The 22123-nt window shown below is 41.5% G+C and overlaps 1 protein-coding gene across 1 annotated transcript; it reads right to left on the bottom strand.

Annotated features, from left to right (window-relative positions):
* Positions 1–1199: 1199 nt before the first annotated feature.
* LOC148526489 (olfactory receptor 6B9-like) lies at positions 1200–21094 on the bottom strand. Its single transcript, XM_088470150.1, has 4 exons — positions 20958–21094; positions 20047–20128; positions 8347–9289; positions 1200–1249 (listed from the first exon to the last, which is right to left on the bottom strand). The coding sequence occupies exons 1-4, from the start codon at positions 21092–21094 to the stop codon at positions 1200–1202; spliced, it is 1212 nt and encodes a 403-aa protein (XP_088326276.1).
* Positions 21095–22123: the final 1029 nt, after the last annotated feature.

Below are 22123 nucleotides of genomic sequence, written 5' to 3'. Positions count from 1 at the left end.
CATACACTCATGGTCATACACTCACAGCTTAACGAGCGGCCTGGAGGCCGGGGTTAAAAAAATCCGTCTCACCCTGATTCAGAGCGAGCGCTCGCAAATAGCGAGCGGCTCTGAATCAGGGCCAATATTTGTGGAATTGGTGCTTGCAACAGGATCAACTTTTTGATGTCAGTGGAGAGATTCTGGCTCTGACAGAGCCAGAAGCTCTCTGGGGCTTACGATAAGTGAGACCCTACCCTAGGGTCTCGTCGTAAGCCCCGATGGTTGCGATGGTCTCTGACCATCGCGACCATCACCTGAGCCGTTGTTAGAGCTGTGGGTGTAAACCCACAGCCTAACAACCGAAACAGAGGCTGCCGGTCAGGATGCAAGCGGCCGCCCAGTTTCTGAGCGACCGCTTGCAAATCTCCGACCGCCTCTGAATGAGGCCCTAAGTGCCTAGCTTTTGGATCTGCACATGCGCTGACGCGTTCCAGGCTGGAGTGCACACTCTGCACATGCGCAGTCGATGTGGCTCTTTTTACCTCTGTGGTCCACCACAGTATGGCCACCCTCAGATATTATATAGTGGACCATGTCCCAGTTTCTTTTAGAGGGGGAAATTGTTCCATAAAACTCCAAAAATTTGAATCAAGGTGGATACATTGTCTGGACACCCTGTGTTCTAAAGGCTTAAATGAATCATTGGCCCCGATGATCTAGTCTGTCATTTTCTCATCTATTTTATATATTTCTACTTTTTACCACCTTTTTTTAGCACTTATGCATAATGCATGTACACTTATGTCACACACTATGATTATTATTATATTCCTAACAGATGTTTTTTTTTATACAAGTGTCTTTTTACATCTTGACCACAAGATGGTGCTATTTTACAAATTGTACTATTAATGCACTGATTCATACAGAGTGTACACATACTTTGTTTTAAAGCTGATATATTTATATTCATAGTAAAACAAATTGTATATTTGAAGGTTGTATTATATTTTGCACAAATCTAATATGCTTGTATCCATTTTTTAAGCAGTTTTTGATTATGCACTGTTTTGTTTCCAGCACTCCTATAGCAACAGACTGGGCCGGATGACGTCACTTCCGGGCATCAGAGGATGCCACAACCGGAAGTGGATAGTTCGGATGCTGGGCGGTGTTACTGTCGAAGGCTGCTTGACGGCACTGGAGGGGTAAGGTATTTATTGCACTTCAGAGACAAAAGCAATTAGGTTCAGCACCGATATTTTTAATATATATACATATATATAGGTATAAACACTTGGTCCAGACAATAGGAAATATGATCATTATATACAGTAGGACCCCAAAACTCCCACATTATCTGTCTAATAGGAAATTAGAAAATAACTAATATTTGTGGTTGATAAAGATGTACATGATAATGTAGGTGTTGTTGATTTGACATCATTGTCCCACAGCAACTTGTCCGCAGGGGAGTGGAAAGCGCTTAAGAATGTCGCTTCCTATACCAATATTGTGATTCGCCCTGCGGACAAGGGGGGTACTGTGGTTGTACAAGATTTTACACAGTACAAGTCTGAAATTGAGAGAAATCTCTCTGATACTGGTGTTTATAGACAGCTGAGCTCTGACCCTACTACAATGTTCAAACAGGGATTGATTGATAGATTGACATTGGCTATGGATCAGGGTATAATCACCTATGAGTTGGGTAAAGCTTTGATCCCGGAACATCCAATTACCCCAATTCTATATACTTTGCCCAAAATCTACACAAGCCTGAACAATCCCCCGGGTAGGCCGATTATCTCTGCTCGGGGTTCATTGTTTCAGGCTAATTCAGTGTTTTTGGATTCGATACTTCAACCTTGCATAATGGAGCATCCAAGATTTTTACTGGATACAACCATGTTTTTGAATACGATCAGTAAATTAAGGAATGTTCCAGGCAATAGCATATTATGCAGTATTGATATCAATAGTTTATATACTATTATTCCCAATTTGGATGGGTTGGAGGCAGTATGTAAATTGATTCTTGAGAGTCATTGTTATACGGGTCCTGATATCAACTTGGTCCATGACTTATTGGAAATGATCCTCACATAATTTATTCCTATATGATGGTAAACTGTATTTACAATTCGTTGGCTGTGTGATGGGATCCAATGTGGCCCCATCGTACGTCAACACATACATGTTCATGATAGAAGAGGATGTCTTTTTCCAAAATGTCTATGTGTCTGACAGGATTTTGTTCTATGTCAGATACATAGATGACATCTTTTTGATTTGGACTGGGACCAGGGATGATTTGGTGGAGTTCATTGAGAACCACAACAAATTGGACAGCCCTGCTAAATTGACCTTGTTTCTTTTAGAGGGGGAAATTGTTCCATAAAACTCCAAAAATTAGAATCAAGGTGGATACATCGTCTGGACACACTGTGTTCTAAAGGCTTAAATGAATCATTGGGCCCGATGATCTAGTCTGTCATTTTCCTGCAGATCATGAATGTGTTAACTATTTGGACGTGCAGGTTAGACTTTGTGATAGACTTTGTGAAGGTAAAAATTTCTACTTCACTGTATATTAAGCCCACAGATCGAAACTCCATTTTACACTCAGTTTTCATCCGAAACCACTAAAATTTGGGCTGCCCTACTCACAGTTTATTAGGGCACGTCGAATTTGTAGTGATGACCACTCTGTTAGAACTCACATGGAGGCTATGAAAATGAAATTTCTGGCGAGGGGATATAGCCATAACTAATTGGAATCTGCCATGAAGAAAGCATTGGCATTATCACGTGATGAACTTTTGATATCTAAAGGTGACGATCCAGCTAAAAATGATATGAGGATGCCATGGGTGAAACATTATAACACACATAGTCAGGTGATTAGGATGGCCACTAATAAACATTGGCCTATTGTTACTTCTGATCAAGATTTAAAATGACAGCGGAGCCAAATTATACATGGGGACGTAATATAAGGGATTGGCTAGTCAAGACAGACATCTCAGGACTGGGATCTCAATCTAATTGCCATTTCTTACATCAAAGGAATGGATGTTTTAAATATTTGAACTGTCTGATATGTCGGTATTGACCGCCAGTGAGAATTTTTCCCATCCACATAGTGGTAAAAGGTACATTATCAGACCTAGGGTAATGTGTACTGCCAGGTACATTGTTTACCTGCTCACCTGTCCCTGCAGTCTTGCCTATGTGGGCAAGACCAATAGAACACTTCGTGAACAAATGGCTGTCCATCGGTCAGCCATTCGTGCTGCTATCTCTACAGACAACAGCGATCAGCCAGTTGCACATCATTTTGCCCACACTGGGCATAACGTGCAACCATGAAATATATCATTATTGACCATATTCTTAAATCACTACGGAGCGGTGATAGGTCTTTAAAATGATTGAGGTGCGAGACACAATGGATTTACTGACTGGGCACTATGGCGCAAAGGGGTCTGAATGAGAGTCTAGGACTACATTGTTTTCTATGACTATAGGATGCCTTTTTTTATATAATTGTCAATATTGTGGGCTGACAATTATTTATCATTGATATATGTTGCCTTGTACCCAGATTCCACACTTATGATGGTTGAGGTTTTTACCATTATAATATTGTAATGTATTTACTAGTAGGTTGTTTCTGAGACTATATAGTTTATATTTCTGTGATGGTTTATACAACATGCAATTGCATATCTATGCTTGTTTACTTTGATACTCTAGCATGACTCTGTACACATATATGTGTCGCTTTTCTGATATCATGTGGCATATATAACTGCGTATATTTAAATGTATTTAAAATGTGTTGATTATGCTAGCAACATGTATCTTAGAGGCCTTTAGTATCAATGACCTGGCTTCACCTGTTATGTTGCAGATTTGAGGTTAGCGGTTTCCATAGCTACCGCTGCTGAGTGAATACGTTGCATGTGTGCGCCACCCCTCTGGACGCTGCCAGAAGCTTGGAGCCGCAATACACATGGTGTGATGGTGGAGGTATAAAGTAAGTGATTTTTGTGAATGTGTTTTATGTACCCTGAAGATGGAGCAGTAAATATAGCTCCAAAACGTTGGGGAACACTTACCTGCCTTTGACTTCTTATTATTGACCTGAGTGCCGCCATCCTTGTTGGATATATACATATACACTGTATATGTGTATATATATATATATATATATATATATAAACATGGGTGATGAACCTGGCACCCAATAACTCCTCCTATATACACACCTATTTTATTATGTGGTATTTTTATTTCTATATTTATGTGTACTAATAGAATACATGCATAACATATTTTTTCCATCTATCCCTGTTTGCATTTAAAATTGATGGTGTAGGTGCATTTCCTATACACAGTACAGGAGTTAGGACACAGGGGATTTGTCTCATATACAGATACACGGAGCTGCCACTCATCCCAGACAATGAGCTTACAGTCCCACAGCACTTGGGCCAAGTTGCTTTGTCATCCAATCACCTCAGTCAAGCGTAAACATTTTAGCCCTTTTCACCCCCTTAAAGAGTTGAATTTTGAAAAATCCCATTTTAATGGGTACCTACGTCATGGAAGGAATATACTCCCTGAATTTCATGTTTCTAGGTCCAGGAGTTTGGGCTGGGTGTTGATGAGTCAGTCAGGTCATTTAATATATTTACCTTATATAATATAATATGCTGCAACATGTTATGTGTGATCTTCACCATAAAGTCACACCAGCTGCTAACCACTAACATGTCAATGAAAGGCAGAATGTTTACTAATGTATTTATTTATTGGTAAATGCTATTTTCTATTGCAGCTCTGAATGTTTTTATAATTATTATAAATATAAATATCAGCAGATAGGAGAGTGACATTATGTAAATATGCATTTTCCTTTTGTAGTTATTTTAGATAGCAAGCACCAGTATGGCTGGCATAGTAGTATACAGCATTGTGGGCTTGATTCTGAGTCACACTTAGTGACAACGTTGGATGCAGTGTAATGATGTTTTTCGTCTGCGTTGCGTCACGCATACATCCTGATGGTGTTCGCCAGAGTCACAGTACTTATTCAGGTGCACACATGAACAAGTAAATTATAAATGTGTTGGGCATTCCTGGGGCAGGGATGCACTTAAACTTACCACCAGTTACCGCAATTATACAGATCGCATATGCACTAACATATGCGCTCTGTACAGCAAAGGACAGCTCTTCTGATAAGAGCTATCCTTTGCGATCCCTGCCGCCGGGTGGACTTCCGGGTTTATGACCCGGGAGTCCATCTACGCATGGGTAGAGTGATGCGGCGGCCACGGGGCAGAGTGACGCGGCGGCCACGGGGCAAAAGCTGGCGTTACCCTCCGCATCTGAGCCCGGTGGCCAGCTGATTGATGCATACGGAAAATGCGGTAAACGGGTTTTACCGCATTTTCCGTTTAGAGCATACCGGTCTGGGCAGTTACAGGTGGTTGGCTAATCAGATGCAGATGTAATGTAGTTTGGGTATATTATTCTAGTGTCGCTGCAAGTGGTTGCGTACAGAGATGTGGAATCACCATACTCAGACGGATGATCTGAACCTAGATATACCATACCATAAATATACCATTTTGAAGGAAAATAAACATTGGCAATTTAAAAGAAAAACTCTTGCTTCTGGAGAGTATCCTACCCCACTCAAGAGACCCCACCCCCTTAACAGACTCCACCCCCACAGCAAACACCACCCCCATTAGGGCTGCTTCCAGAAACTTCCCAGGCTGGTTTTGCATTCCAATCTGCCCCTGTCTACAATAAGATATATTTTTTTCAGTGTTAAACATTTGAACTATTTTGGAGGAGTAGATAAGTTCAATGACAAATACCAGCATAGTATCCCAAACATTTGCAGATTCCTAGGTAAACTAGGATAACTCAGCACTCATTAAAAGTACAACAAATGGTGTTTTTATAAACAGTGTTGGAATTTTTTTTGGGGGGGTTGGATAAGTACCAGAAACTTTTGCAACTTTCTAGTTACACTGTGATATAACTCTGATAAACACAATATAAGTACAACAATCTTTTGTGTGTCTGTCTTTAACAGTGTTAAAAACTTTGTTTTATTTGGGTTTTTTTTGTGGGGGGAGTGGGGCTGAATAAGTTCACTGACTAATACCAGGGTAATATCCCAATCTTTTGCATTTTCTTAGGTAAACTGCTATAATACTCTGTACACAATATAAGTAGTAGTACATAAACCCCCTTAGTCTCTATCATTATCAACTGGCATGCGATGATGAATCCTATGCTTACATGAGCAGTTGTCAATTGGCAGATAAGTATCCTCAGTGCCCTATATGAGATCAAAAACAGTGAGCACAGAGAATTATGAGAACATTACATTTAACCTGCTTCACCTTGGGATTGGATTTCACAGTCAAAATCATTCAAGATCCAATTTTTTTGCCTCATTATAAATTTTGATTTTGCCATGAAGATTCAAGGTGTAACTTGATACTATAGGAACCCCTAAATTTACTTATGTTGGATTATTCAGAGCTCATCTATATCTACTATGTGTATTATTTTTAAGCAACATTATAGTGATTGTGACCCCCCCCATCTTCATCATTTGCATATAAACACAGGAAAATAGGAAGGCATTTCAAACAGACATGTAGAGAAACTCAAACTGCAATAGAGAAAGCACTTCACAGTCAGAGCTCAAGGGCTGGTTACCTGGAACCTGGCTCCTGACATTGGATGGGTCCTTTGTGCTCAATGTCTCACACATAAGGATCCAAAACTGAATAAGCACAAGCATCAGCAGTCCATGCTGGCACAGTATAAATCATATTTATCAACGGTTCCAATTTGCAGGAAACAGAATGGTTGGAATATTGATAAGAATGGGTGTCTCTGGTTGACTCTGGGAAAGGTTTTGGGTGGATCTGGAATATTGTGTATTTTGCCTCGATTTGCAATTTTAAAATGTTGGGTGGTATGTATAAATATACAATGGTAATAATAATAACAAAAAAGTACTACTGCTACTACTACTAATAATAATTTGTTGAACTCTTGTGACTTACGTATAAGAACTAAGGGGTAGATGTATAAATATTAGAGAGAGATGAACTGGAGAGAGAAAGTACCAACCAGTCATTTTTCAAACACAGCCTGTAAAATGACAGTTAAATGCTGATTGGATGGTACGTTAGCATTCTCCACTTTATCTCTCTCCAAAGTTTGACACCTATCTCCCTCACCCTTTAAGCCATCCCCAGGCTGATGTGTATTGTGTCCAGCATCCTGAGTTATCATTCTGCTCTCTACTCAGCAGAACTGATCCACCTAAAGTAACCATCAAAAAACAGGTATTTCAAGGTTCCAGTAAAAAGACTTTGTGCGGATAGTAATAATTCTTCTACACTTGGAGGTATAACAATTGACACATGCAGTCAGTGAGGGGGCTCATAAGGCTAAGTGGCACCGGTAGGAGTGGTCAGTAACAACAGTTTACGGACAGCAAGCAAAACAATCTAGAATGACCAACATGTTTTCCAAGTGTTAACTCCATTAGGAGTTAATGACAGTGGTTTATATGACCATTGCCCTACATTCATCAGCTGTGCAATTTTTATGTATATCTTTATTAGGACAAAACATTCTCTTTGTGGAACAGACTTTGAAAATATGTGCTGTTTTTGCATATAACATGTGCAGATAGATGTTATTGAGGTTAAGAATATTTAGTGCATAAGAAATATAGTTAACAATAACACGTCATATTGTTTACGTACTCTAGATACCAAGTAAATTGATATGTATTATTCTCCATTTATACAAACAAAAACCTGTTACGTGATCATATTATCTTAGAATCCTACGTTATATCTTTACTCAATTATGTCATAATTTCACTGGTGATAATGTGTTAAGCATTCCATTGATTACACTCCCAATTTGAATTGAATAATAAAAATGTATAACATTTTTTACCTTGAAGTTAGAGAAGATTTATTTTTAATAAAGTAACATCTTGCCTCAGAGACATTATTGCAATAAACTTTTCTTCGTGTTAGCAATACCTGGAAATGTAAAAGTGGATTTCTCTATATTACATAAGCAAATTTTTTAGAGAAGATAATCTATTAAAACTTTTTAAAACCTTTGTATTGTGGTCTTTGTTCTAGAAAATACTGTATCGAAACACCATATCGAATAACAATGCTTTAATTTAGGAATATGGACTGATGTTACTTTTCATTAAAATGAATATAGTACATTACATATAAGCACAAATCAAGCATGTTATTCACATGTACTGACCTGGTAACATTTTTGTGCTTTGGATGATTTTTTGTAATGCTTGTTTTACGTCACTGTTTCTCAGACAATAGATAAAGGGATTTAATAGAGGGGTTAAAATAGAATAGAAAACAGAAATCAGCTTATCTTCCACAAAGAAGTAACTTTCTCTTGGCCTGACATACATAAATATGACAGCACAAAAATATATGCTCACCACTGTAAGGTGGGAACCACAGGTGGAAAATACCTTCTGTCTCCCAACTGTAGATGGAATTTTCAAAATAGTGAAAATAATATTTGCATATGACACAAGAGTGAAGGAAAGACAGCTGAAAATAATGACCCACATTAAGCTAAAAAAGTTGGATTTGAGGAGAGAGGTGTCTGAACTGGCTAATTTTAAGAGTGGGGACACATCACAGAAATAATGGTTGATGATGTTTGATCCGCAAAAAGATAGTCTTGCCAATAATGTGACAGGGAGTATAGATCCAAGGAAGATCCCCAGCCAACAACCACATGCTAGGTTCCAACAAAACTGGGAGGTCATGATGCTATTATACCGTAAAGGATAACAGATGGCCAGATACCGATCATAGGCCATAATGGCCAACAAGATGTTTTCTACTCCTCCAAGCAAAAAGAAAAAGTAACACTGAGCAAAGCAAGCACTTATAGATATTCTGTTTCTTTTCACTAAATAACCTAACAGCAATTTAGGGACAGTGACAGTTGTGTAACAAATCTGCATAAAAGCAAAATTGCTTAGAAAAAAGTACATTGGACGATGGAGATGATGGTCAGCTAGAATTACAGCAAGGATAGCTATGTTCCCAAACACCGTTAGCACATATGTAATGAAAAAAATAAAAAATAGGAAGTGCTGCAATTGTTGAGCTGCTGGAAATCCCAAAAGTATAAACTCGGTAACTGTACTTTCATTACAGAAGCTCCATATTTGCATTGCATATGATTTTACCTTAATAAAAATGTAGAAAACATATATGAGGAACAAATACATTGTTATATGTAAAAATTAAACAAGTACATATAAGGTTTAAGAAGACAGTACGGACATGTGAGGGAGGTTACAGAGATCATAACAGCCTATGGTCTAAAGGGAAAGGACATTGCAGGATCAATAGGAGCTAGTGGGAATTGTACTGGAGATATAAACAGTAACTTGTAATTTTACTTACAGGGAATAGTATCATATTGGTGTAGGATAGAGGATGCCAGGTGTCATAATAAGGGTAGAGTTGTTGAATAATCTTTAGTTCTGGTCCAAAGGGAGCAATAGAGTCAGGCTGCTCCTTGCTCCATTATGTTACCACATTTTTTCTAGAAAGATTCTGATAATGTTAATTACCATAAGAGTATATTAATTTATTTTTCAAATGCCCATGTTAGTGGTTGACTATATAATATTTCAGGAAAAGTGATGTGATGAGAGGGGCAGGAATATTGCCAAATGTGAACATGAGGGCTAGAAGAAATTATTGTAAAAAGTTTTAAGATTACTTTAATAAATTCAGTGTGAATATTTCTTACAAATGTGTACAATACATATATAATTTTAGTAAAATAGTATATATATATATATATATATATATATTATCAAATAAGATACACTGTGCAGCAACCATGATCTAAGTATATAGACATGAAATTTCATTATATTTCTTGAGAAGTATTCTATCCCTTATTCCATGGGAATATTTCCATCCAGCAAACAGTAATATTGTCTATACAGAATAGTATTTTACGACATAACATATACTCTATTATCAAGATGCAGGCTATATATTTTATCTCTGCGAGTTTTTGTCTATACAACCATATCATTTTAAAAGTAGGCTTCCATTTGTAACATATACCATAAGCTAGCATTTGCTTCTTCTAGCCATCTGTTTTTATCTTTCTCAACTTACTGTCAAACTCTTATTTTATAAATTTTCAAGAGGCAAACTTTTGATGTAAAATCTGGGGAATTGTAAAAAGTACATGTCTAAAACAACCCAGACTTAAAAGGGGCCACGTAACCTGGATAATATACAATTGACCACATTTTATAATTGTCTTATTGCTCCAGCATATAAAATATCTACATTGTGGATCTTCTTTATCTTTACAATAAAATAAACTACAATTTTTGGAGAAAGAAAACATTTTTTGGGTAAAAATAACTACTCCTATTTACTGTATGTATCATATTCTGTAAATTTTTATATTCTAAAAGCCTGAAGGAAGGTAACAGTTGAAGTACGGTGACATGTCCACAACATACTGTACTGTACATCGACATGAATGCACAAAATCTTGCATCAGGAAACATGTGGAAAAGGATAGTGTAATCTCAGGGAAATGGGTTTTAAAATGTATGGTGAATGACATGACCATGAAATAATGTAATCTCCAGGAGACTACTAAATCAGGTGATGTGAAACTTTTTTGATTGCTAAGATCATTAAAGAAGAAAATTATAACATCATCAGTTGCTCCATAAAACCTGAACTTGATATGAATTGTACATATAATTTAGGAAAACTTAGTTTTCAGATAAAACATCTTACAGGATAATTCTACTGCTATGAACTGTAGATGTTAAGCAGCCCATATGAGGAACTGCATCTGTTATAGCAGCCTTAATATTCTATGACTAGCCTATCCCCACAGAAAACTCACCCTTAGAGAGCAGATATGAAAAAAAAAATAATGACACAAAAGTCACATGATGCATTTTTCTTTTTATTTATCATGCAAATGTATCTAGTCTAGCAGATTATCTGCATATATATATATATATATATATATATATATATATATATATATATATTATACATATAAAAACAGAGCATGTAACTAAGGGCCTGATTCAGAGCCGGACGCAATTAGCGCTCGCTCGTCCAGAAAATAGGGGTGGATATTCAAATCAACCGTTCGCTCTTTGCGGTCTGTTCACGCCTCTAGGTCTGAACGAGCGAACAAAACTTGCGGTCGTTTTTTGGGAAACTACGCCCCCTGGCCGCTCGCATCCTACGTCATGTCCGCTATTTATTAGATTAATCGAGTACATCGACCAGGGTATTAACTGCTCGCTATTCTTGGGGTTGGTTTTTGCTACCACAATTTTGCGAGCAGTTCTGGCTATAAAATAATCCAGTGACGTGGTCAATGACGCTGCTGTTTTAATTATGCACACCCATAAAACGCCCATTTTGACCTTTAAGCACGCCTGTGATCGGATCTCCACTCCCCGTTTTCAAGCTCCTTCCCCTGTTACCACCCACATACGCCTCTTTCTGTCACTCAAATTATCAGGCATTCGCTATTTTGCTAGCACATGAATTTCGACCGCACTGACTGGTTCGCGCATGCGTATAACGATCCGTACGCATGCGCAGTTGGGCAAACATCGCTCGGAGCGAACGAGCAGCCGCTTACGAGCGGCTCTGAATCAGGCCCAAAGTTATGTGGCGCCACTCAGATGATAGCTTCAAATAAAGTACAAACCAAAAGAGTTTTGCGCTAGTATCTGAGTGTATAGAACTTTTTCTATTGGATATGGTAGAAAAAACGATCAAGACACCAATAAAATTAGCAAATCATTTTATAGTACAGTATATAAATAAATAAAGGGTAATGGCACCATGGCACTGAAACAATAAATACTTCATATAAATATGAGGGTTTATCCAAAAGTCTGTGTCCTAATGTAGTAGTTGATGTCGCCCTATATTGATTTTCTGTATGTATGTACTAGAGGACTTAGAACACTGTGGAAAATTACAGCACAAATTATTCTTTTAGATATTGAGTAATAAATGGAAGAACATTGTTAAAAGTTGAAAAATTAAGAATACTGAAATTCGGCTGTCATTAAATATCAGAAAATAAAGAAGATGACGCATACTGAAATTCACACGGACTTGCAAAACTCATTAGGGGAGTCTGCTCCATCTTATAGTGCAGTGAAAAAGTGGTGGCGTGAATTCATATGTGGATGGCAGTCATGCGAAGATTTGCCAGAAGTGGACGGCCTGTGGGAGTGAGCACTCCAAAAAATGTCAACAAAATCCATGACCTTGTTATGGATGAACTTCAACTGATCATTCCACATTTAGAATAGGTTGCTGGCATCTCATCTACCTAAATTCAAGCCATATTGACTGAAAAATTGGGCCTGCACTGCAGGAGTAAGCAAATGGGTTCCGAATGTTGACTCCTTATCAGAAGCGAATGAGGTTGATATGTTGTGAGTGTCTTATGGCCACTTATTGTGCAAATCCAACCATGTTTTTAGAATGATTCTTGATGATGGACAAGATGCAGATGCACCATTTTGATCCAGATTTGAAAGGACAAAGCATGCAGTGGAAAAGTATAAAGTAGTCACTATATCTGGTGACGACTGCACACAACCAATTCCAAAAGTTCTCATGCTAATCAAGGAGAAGAGGTGGGGGAAACTGTGATGTGTGGTCCTGTTCCAACACGACAACACGTCAGCTAACAAGAGTGATATCACAATGGTTGTCATTGACGCAGCAGGTTTCAAATTGGTTGACCATCCCCCTTATTCACCAGACCTGTCCCCTAGTGGCCTCTTCCTCTTTCAAAAGCACATTCGTGGGCAGACTTTTGTATCTCATGATGATGTCATAACTGCTGTACAGGTCTGGGTTGAAGATCAATCGCGGGACTCTTTCCTAAATGGACTCAAGAGGTTGGAGCATCGATGTGAGCAGTGTATTGAAGTAAATGGAGACTATGGGGCATATTCAATTAGAGGCAAAATCGGCCGTTTTCGCCTTCGTTTGCGAAGCGGCCGTCCGATATATTGGCTGTGATCAGCCGATTTGCGGACGATTTGCTGCTGATTTTGTCGATGGCGAAAAATGGTCGTTTGTCACCTAAAAACTGGAGAAAACTTTTCTCCTGCCTAGGGCAGGCGAAAAAATTAGCAAAATCCCTATTTTTGGATAATAATGTGGGGATTTCTTACAGAACCATTTGGACAGCCCCCCTAATGATACTTTAGCGAAAAAAATTCTTAAGTTGCATACTTTGTTGCGAAAAATGGCCGCTGAAATTTTGGTCAAATTTTTTTCCACGTGAAAAATGCATTTAGCGTATTGGGTCTGGTATTTCGGGGGGCCATAAGGATGTGCCAAGTGTTTTAAACATCGCACGTGGCTGGCGCAGGTTGTATTTTAAAGCTGCTAAAAAAATGCCTGCGCCAGCCACGTGCATTGTTTAAAACACTTTGCGCATCATTATGTCCCTCCAAAATTCCAGCCCAATACATTAAATGCATTTTTCACAGAAAAAAATAATTTTCACTGAAATTTCTGCTGTCATTTTTCGCCAAAGTATGCAATTTACGAAATAAATTTTCACTAAAGTATCATTAGGGGAGCTGTCCATAGGGTTCTGTAAGAAATCCCCAGATTTTTACACAAAAATAGGGATTTTGCACATTTTCCCCCTTTTTTAAAATGGAGAAAAGTTTTCTCCAATTTCACATGAAAAATCGGTGATAAATTATCGCCGATGCGATAATATCACTGAAAAATTGGCAATATTATTGCGGGTGCGATAATATCGCCGCTAATTGAATATGGCCCTATGTCAAAAAAAATTATTCCATTTAAACTTAAATTTCTTTGTTATACATGGTCAGGACATTACTGTGTTACAACCAGGCTAAAGAGGCAATATATATATTCTCAAGTACTTCTTCCATATCATCAAATTGTATGCACCAAACCATTTTAAGACATTCAGGGATATGTATCAACAGTTTTTTGCCATAAAAAAGTGATAAAAATGGTTTTCGAGTATTTTTCATTAGAGATAAGTTTCGAGGAAATGTATCAATGTTTTTCACATATTTTTCATTTTTTTTTCATCAAAGTATGGTTTGCATCATCATTTTTGTCGTTTTTTTTAAATAAAATGACCGTGACTTTTTTTTTAACATACTTTGGCTTGCATTAATTGTATTCCAGCACCACTTATGTTGAAATAAGCTATGTTAATTATTGCTATTTAGATTAAACTAAAAAAAATTTAATAATCAGTATTACTTGTAATCTATCTATCTATCTATCTATATATATATATATATATATATATATATATATAAAAGAAAGAGTGGTAACGGTGCTTAGTCTATATTAATGTCTCAATAATCCTCAATAGACGCACTCCCCAGATCTCAAGGGTGGCTGCTTCTTCTCCCAAAGACTGTTGTTCCGACAGCGTATAATCCTATAAAATAAAGAGTGGAGAAGAGAGCGCCTCCTAGTGCAATATTGTAAAATATATTTAACCACCACCAGGTGTAATCCCCTCTATGTGGATGGGGGTGTACCTTGAGAAGTGGAACCACCACTTTTTTGACAACACAAATAACCTTAATAGTCCGCAATCTCAGGACCCTATGAACAACCCAATGTCATAACATAAAGGACTGAAGATGAATTCCCTGAGTTAAAATGACCAAAGCATTGTGCCTGACACCCTGCTGCTCCCTCCTGCAGGGGGAGTGACTGACTGGACACTTGTTTCACCACAAAGGGCTTATTCACCATACAGCCTCTGTGAACAAGCCCTTAAACCTTCTATCGGATGAGGTGTGTCATGTGTGCAAACCAGTTATCATACTAACATAAAATAAAGACACTGAGACGTGGATTTGGCAGATAACTTGATGGTGATTTATTGGAGTAATAAAAATTTATTATTTATTTATTTCTATTTATTTAAGGATGTATGGTGGCAAAGAAAGGACGGCCAGAAATCAGCCAAATGTGCTATGCCCACACACAAACAACAAAAGGCAAAGCAGGCGTAGATCGCCCAGAGTGCATACACATAAACATGTAAATCATATCATCAACAAAAGGTAACGCTCACCCCCATCTTGACTTCCCACCTGTTTAGGTGGTGATACTGCCCCCCCGTTAAGTTGGTACAGCCAACTACCAGTTAACGAAGGGAGCGCCCTTAAATCATAATTGCACCCGGACTGGTGACCTGCCGTTCTTTCCCGCCACCCAAAAACCAGCCCACAACATACCAAAATTTATAGGGTAGGAAGGGTGGGGAATCTGGAACAAAGAGGCTTTGGCCCACACTTCTAGCCATTTATATAATGTTCCTGTTACAAATCCGCCCCTGCTTGCCATAGGCTAACTTCAACAAGTAATTTGCATACATGCCGGCCCCCATTCTAGAGGTTTAAAACACCTCTTTTCTTATGTAATCTTTCGGTTTCTCTAAACCTTCTATCGGATGAGGTGTGTCATGTGTGCAAACCACTTATACTAACATAAAATAAAGACACTGAGACGTGGATTTGGCAGATAACTTGATGGCGATTTATTGGAGCAATAATAATTTATTATTTATTTATTACTATTTATTTAAGGATGTATGGTGGCAAAGAAAGGATGGCCATAAATCAGCCAAATCTGCTATGCCCACACACAAACAACAAAAGGCATAGCAGGCATAGATCACCCAGAGTGCATACACATAACCATGTAAATCATATCATCAACAAAAGGTAACGCTCACCACCATCTTGACTTCCCACCCGTTTAAGTGGTGATACTGCCCCCCATTAAGTTGGTACAGCCAACTACCAGTCAACGAAGTGAGCGCCCTTAAATCACAATTACACCTGGACTGGTGACCTGCCGTTATTTCCCGCCACAGCAAGGTTCTGCTTATAGAACCGTCGCACCGCCACCATACCAAGGACTATCCCAATAATGCCAACTCCTCAAAAAGATCCCCAATAAACAATGACAAACCCTCGCCTGTTAAATGGACTCCGTCAGCCCTATATAAATCACTAAAATGAAATAGAATGTTCTTATGGTAAATGACATGGCCATAATTGGCCATCACAAATTTGTCAACTGCAAAATTAAGCTTCTTCCTAGGTTCCTCAATAGCAGGAAAACTCCTAACCCCATGCCAGACCTGTCGAGGTACAATGGAAGACCAAATTAATTTACACGAGGGCCAGGCCGATAGCACCCTCTCCAAATCGTTGACAATATCAACTCATAATTCTACAGTGGACCTCTGCCCTAAGTCGTTGCCTCTTAAATGAGCCACCAAAATATGTGGCCTACCAAAAAGCCTTGCATATTCTAACAGTCTAGGACAAAAGGAATGCCATCTCATACCTCTGAAACCTATCCAACGGACCTTAGCTGAATGTTCAAAAATTGGAGTTTGATCTGAACTCATAAACCTAGCAGCCCAGAAAATATATGAGTGGCCTATAACCCAAATGTCCTGCGTGTCAAAGAGCAATCCTAAAGGTGGAGGAAAGGAGTAAAGAAAAAATTAGTAATTGACATAAAACAATAACATTTTATGGCATATTAGTGGGATCTGATAGAACATAAGTGAGTATCTGTCAAAAAGAAAAATTTTCTATTGGTCGCCGACTTTTCTATTTAAAGTGGCTAAGACAAACAAAAGACACAAAGGGGAAGAATGGGTGGGGGGGAATTCGGAAAAAACAGGTGAACTCGGCAAGAGGTAAAATAAAAACCTGCTGAGGAATGGACTATGGGGGTCATTCAGACCCGCTCGTGAGCAGCAGTACGCTCGCAAGCGGGTCGATGTTTCCCACTGCGCATGCGCACGATGGAGGGAGCTCCGTCGTGCGCATGCTCGAGACCCGGGGAGCGACGGGCTTTCCATCGCTCCGGGTCTCACACCAAAGGGGGCGTGCTGTCGATGTTGATTGACAGCACGCCCTCTTTGGTGGACGTGCCGGGGGCGTACCTGCCAGACGGAGGCGTTCCCATGGGAATGCCTACTGTCTGAAGCCGGCCCCACTGACATCACTAGTGATGTCAGTGGGAGTGATTTTGGCTCTGATAGAGCCAAAATCACTCCAGGGCTTGCGGCAGGGTCTCCGTCACAAGTCCGATGGTTGCTATGGTCAAGACAATCGCGCCCATCATCATGGCCGCTCGCATATGCTGTGGGTGGTCACCCACAGCTATGCGAGCGGCCAGGAGGCCGCTCCATTTTCATGGAGGAGGGCACTGATTCAGAACGAGCGCTCTGGTCAGAGCGTCCAGCTCTGAATCAGGCCCCATGACCTAATTAAATGATTGAGACTAGCCAAATTGAATCCGTCAGTTCAGGTAAAAATTGGTAAATCCCTCAAGACTCCCATTGCCAGCAATGGCAAGTAGCTAAACCCAAGTAGGACAGACAGGGGTAACAGACAAGACAAGACATGACATGAAACAAGACAAAATACCAGGTGAGCATAAAATATAAACGTAACAAGAACACACTGTGAAGTGACTTTAAACAAAGGACCTTAATGCTTAGGTCGAATGTAACTTTTATAACTATCCGATTTCCAACATCCCACGGCCTTAATTTCTTATGCAGAGAAACCCGCAGCAGCAGCCGAAGTGGTGGCTCCGATACGAAACGAGTGTGTACCAAAGTCCTGAGACGAAATGCCTAAACCTGATACACACCTCTTCAAAAACCAACCAAACTGGTATTTGGTAAGTGGAGTCCTGTCCAAATGCATGAGCCATGAACCAGGGACATCCAGCCGTAATAATGTGTAGCGCGTAGCTAGTGCCACAGGGCAGATCCGTTCATCCTTAGACGGAGTCAACGAGATCCACCTACCCTTACCAGCCTGGTCGGTCTTTGACCGCCATATTCTACACAGCACAGACCTTTCACTGATCGAGATATCCGAGAGGAGCATGGTGGCATCAACCCATTTGGAAGATGCCACCAGCTCCGATACCCGCAAGGTGCCGTGAAAAGCCATCGAAAAAGCTACTTGGATCAGGACCGCCTCGTACTCGGTAAGAGCAACTGTGTGAACTGCCCCCAATACTGACAGAAGCAAATGAGCATCCATAGGTCTCCTACGGTCAGCTACTGGCCGGGAGACCCGTGCCCAACCCTTTAAAGCCTTCACAATCAGAAAGCTCTTAGTAAAGTCAGGCTGTCCCTTCAACTTACAATAAAATGCAATGCCTGCCAAAGAGCGCGCAACAGAAGCCCTGGATCTGCCAGCCAAACGGAGACTCCAAATAAAAGAAAGCATCGAACGATGCTGACTCTTACCTGCCTGCCTGCTGCTATGGGAATAGTCTTCCCATTCATTCCATGCCTGACGGTATGCTCGCAACGTGGAGGGAGCTAGAAATTGTTCTGCTAAGCCCTCCATGCCAGCTCGATCACCTGCCAAACATAAGAGGGGTAGAGCACAGCGTCAGCACCAGGAGCCAAAGAACGGAATCGAGCCCACTGGAAATGTGATAACGCATCGGCTATCTCACTCTCGACCTCTGGCACGTGTCTTGCTTTAAACATGATGTTACAGCGCAAACATCTAAGCACCAGCTGCGCTAGCAAACACAAAACCAGCAGTGAAGATGCGCATTGCCGGTTAATTGCATGCACCACGCCTAGGTTGTCACACCTGATCACAATGCTGCGATTGCACAACCGTTCACCCCAGATTTCGAATGAAACCAGCTTGGGAAAGAGTTCAAGAAGGAGCAAGTCCTTCTCGAACTCTTCCTCCGGTCAAGCCCCTTCCCTCCCATTCCTCCGGCCAATAACCAACACACCAGAAACCATCAAGGTAGCATCCGAACCCCGTGGCGCCTGCTGCATTGGTGAACAGCTGCAGCTGGAAATTGTCCACAGGTGGAGACAACCACAACCGGACGCCATTAAAATCCTGAAGAAACGAGACCCAGACGGAGAGGTCCCGCTAGATCTCTGAGGACAAATGGATCAAATGTCTCGGCTTAGTGACTCCAGCCCATTGGTATGACCTTACAGGCAAAGTTTAATAGGCCCAGGAGAGACTGCACCTGCCACAGGGTAATTTTGCTGGAAGCCGTGCACTCTGCTATGGCATTGCACAACTTGTGTACCTTATCAAGAGGAAGGCGACAAGCACCCGCCGAGGTATCAATCTCAATACCTAAGAATGACAAGCAAGAGGAAGGGCCCTCAGTTTTGTCCTCAGCAACGAGAACTCCAAAATGAAAGAACAGCGCTTGCAATGAAAACAACAAATAACCACATCTATCTGAACCAGAAGGGCCGACACACAGAAAGTCATCGAGATAGTGGGCTATCCCATGACCACCGCAAGAAAACTCCACGCACCAGTGTAGGAAAGTGCTAAATTGCTCGAAAAATGCACATGACATCCCATAGGCAAGCATTTGTCTATGTAACATCCATTGTCCAAGCGAAAACCCATAAATCGGAATGACTCTGGGTGTAAAGGAAGTAGGCAAAAATCTGACTCAACATCTATCTTAGCCATCAGTGCGCCCGGACCATAACACCTAATGACGTCCAAAGCATCGTCAAAAGACTGGTACACCACCGAGGAAACCTAATCGGAATGACTCTGGGTGTAAAGGAAGTAGCGAAAATCTGACTCAACATCTATCTTAGCCATCAGTGCGCCCGGACCATAACACCTAATGACGTCCAAAGCATCGTCAAAAGACTGGTACACCACCGAGGAAACCTCAACTGGTATGGCATAATTTACTGACGAGCCTGGCAGATAAGACAGATGCTGAATCAGCCTGAATTTCCCTGGAATTTCTTGGGAACCACTCCCACCAGCGAAATCACAAGATCCCTAATGGGGGGTTCTGCAAAAGGCCCAGCCATACACCCTAAGCAAACCTCGCCAGCGACTTTTTCCCTAAGAATGTGAGGCAGCTCATACGCAGATTTCAGATTCCCAGGTGAACCTGTGTCGACATCCCTGCAAATAGGTAAACGGAAACCAAAACTAAAGCCCTTTAACAAAAATTCTGCATCCTGCAGAACAGGGCACCAACTCAACCATTTTGCTATTGCTGTGACACAGACAGGGGATGGAGCTTTACTTAGTACTAGCGCTTTTTGCTGGCTGGGCAGGCTGCTGCTGAGCACCCACCTTGAAGCACTTGGCAGCTGGGCGGTTGCCACCACATCGCAAGCAGAGGTGATGGAAACTACATTTTCGCCCCTGCGAACATGTAGAATTATTAAAAGCAAAGCATTTGCCGACAGACGCCTGCTGTTTGCCCTGCCGAACCGAACTAGCATTTTTGTTTGCGTTATACCCCTCATACGAAGGACGTAAAGGCTGCATGACCTCCAGCCACACCTCCACATCCTTCGAGCCTGGATCCACAACCTGTCTGGCATTTGCTTGCGACTAAATTCTTTGTTGCAAGCGCGCCAAGCCATGCCCCTAGTGGATAACTGCATGCTGTGAAATAAATACAGAAATCTGATGACGTTCATGTGTTCCACTCGACGCGTCTCCAAATAACAAGCTGAGAAAATGCAAAAACCGGCCAACCAATTATTGTGAGATTTGAAAGCCTCCAAACCTATACCACCTTTTGCTCTAGCCGCTTTAAATGCCTTCTTAGCTCCATAAGAGCAAAAATATCCACATAGTCTCCCTTGCGGATCTTAGTGCGGCAAGTAGCACTTAAACCTCGCAATACCGCGCTGTTGTCGCAGTGTACGCTTGCAGCACCTTCCAACCCTTTCTTATAGACCTACGCTTAGGGGTGTGATGCTTATGCCTGGAATGTCACCTTGCCTCTAATTTTGCGTATTTTGTCTCACGTCTGCGTGCTCTACCAACACTGTCCACGTTAGAGATAGAGGTAGCAAAAGAAGATGTCAAAGAACTAGAGTCTGAAAAATACCCACCTGAACCCTCCAATGTCATGTTATCAGAGGAAAATCTAGATGCCCTTCCCCAAAGTCTAGATCAACCAGCTCCCCTTCCTCGACGTCGTCATCTGAAAAGGAAGAAAGGACACCTGCTGCCACCTCTGTGGCAGGCAACCCAAGATCCGCACTGCCCTGACCAGACCCTTGGTTCAGCGGAAGGGAGGGTGTGGTAGTGACTAAACTTCGCTGGGCCAAACTAGGAGCAATAGCTCTCAATGCCTGCACCATCTGCCCTATCTCCAACTCCCCTTGCACCCCTGCAGAGTTAGCGTTAGCAGGCGTGACAGTTTGGATAGGTAAAGGGCCTGCTGGCGGAGCTGCTAAAAATGGGGCAAACACAGTGGCCAGATTTGATAAGGCACAGCAATGGGGGGAGGGGCAGCAATACTCAAAACTGCAGGGGCTGACTGGGTTTGGGCTCCCCTACTAATACTAGAAGCCTGGGGTAAACTGTCATCCAAACAGATGCCCCCCCTACTCAGCCCCGCCCCCCGCTCACTAATATGTGAGCGGGGAACGGAAAGGGCACTAGGTAATGTGGTGGCCTGACCAGCCCTAGATGGAGCTCTATGCCCCCGCCGGGGCCTCCTCCTTTTACCGGAGGATATATTATCATTATTGGCCAGGAGCACACTCCCGCGTGCAACCAACGCAATGCGCTCCTGACCGCATGCAGGTGACATGGTGCGCTCCTGCCCGAGATCAGTAATGGGAGCCACAGCCGGGCCTGGACTCAGCAAAGCCGGACGCCAGCGTGAACTCCGCTCCCTAACCTCAGTGGCATCAGGGGCAACACCCGCCGCATCTGCGGCAGGGGCCAACCCGCGATGCCGGGCCCCAGTGACAGTAGCACTGGGAACGGCATCTGCTGCGGCCGCGGCAGAGGCCGTTCCCCTATGCTGATGTGGGCCCCGTGTATGCTGCAGACCGGCGTCAGGAGCAGCAGCCGCTGCATCCTCAGCAGGGGCCGCTTCATGACGCCGGCGTGGGCTCTGCTCACAGCCCGACTGAATAAAGCGGGCAG

The sequence above is a fragment of the Taudactylus pleione genome, unplaced genomic scaffold (assembly GCF_031769625.1).
Source record: "Taudactylus pleione unplaced genomic scaffold, aTauple2 ptg000095l, whole genome shotgun sequence".
Lineage (NCBI taxonomy): Eukaryota > Metazoa > Chordata > Amphibia > Anura > Myobatrachidae > Taudactylus > Taudactylus pleione.
The sequence above is the reverse complement of the archived record's forward strand: the minus strand, read 5'-3'. Positions and strand labels throughout refer to the sequence as shown.

Coding starts and splice junctions, on each gene's coding strand:
- LOC148526489 (XM_088470150.1), bottom strand. CDS start 21,094: ATGACATTGGAGGGTTCAGGTGGGTATTTTTCAGACTCTAGTTCTTTG. Junction 9,290..20,046: donor GGGAAAAAGTCGCTGGCGAG/GTTTGCTTAGGG, acceptor ATTTTTATTAAG/GTAAAATCATATGCAATGCA. Junction 1,250..8,346: donor ATTACAAAAAATCATCCAAA/GCACAAAAATGT, acceptor ATGTATATATAT/TAAAAATATCGGTGCTGAAC.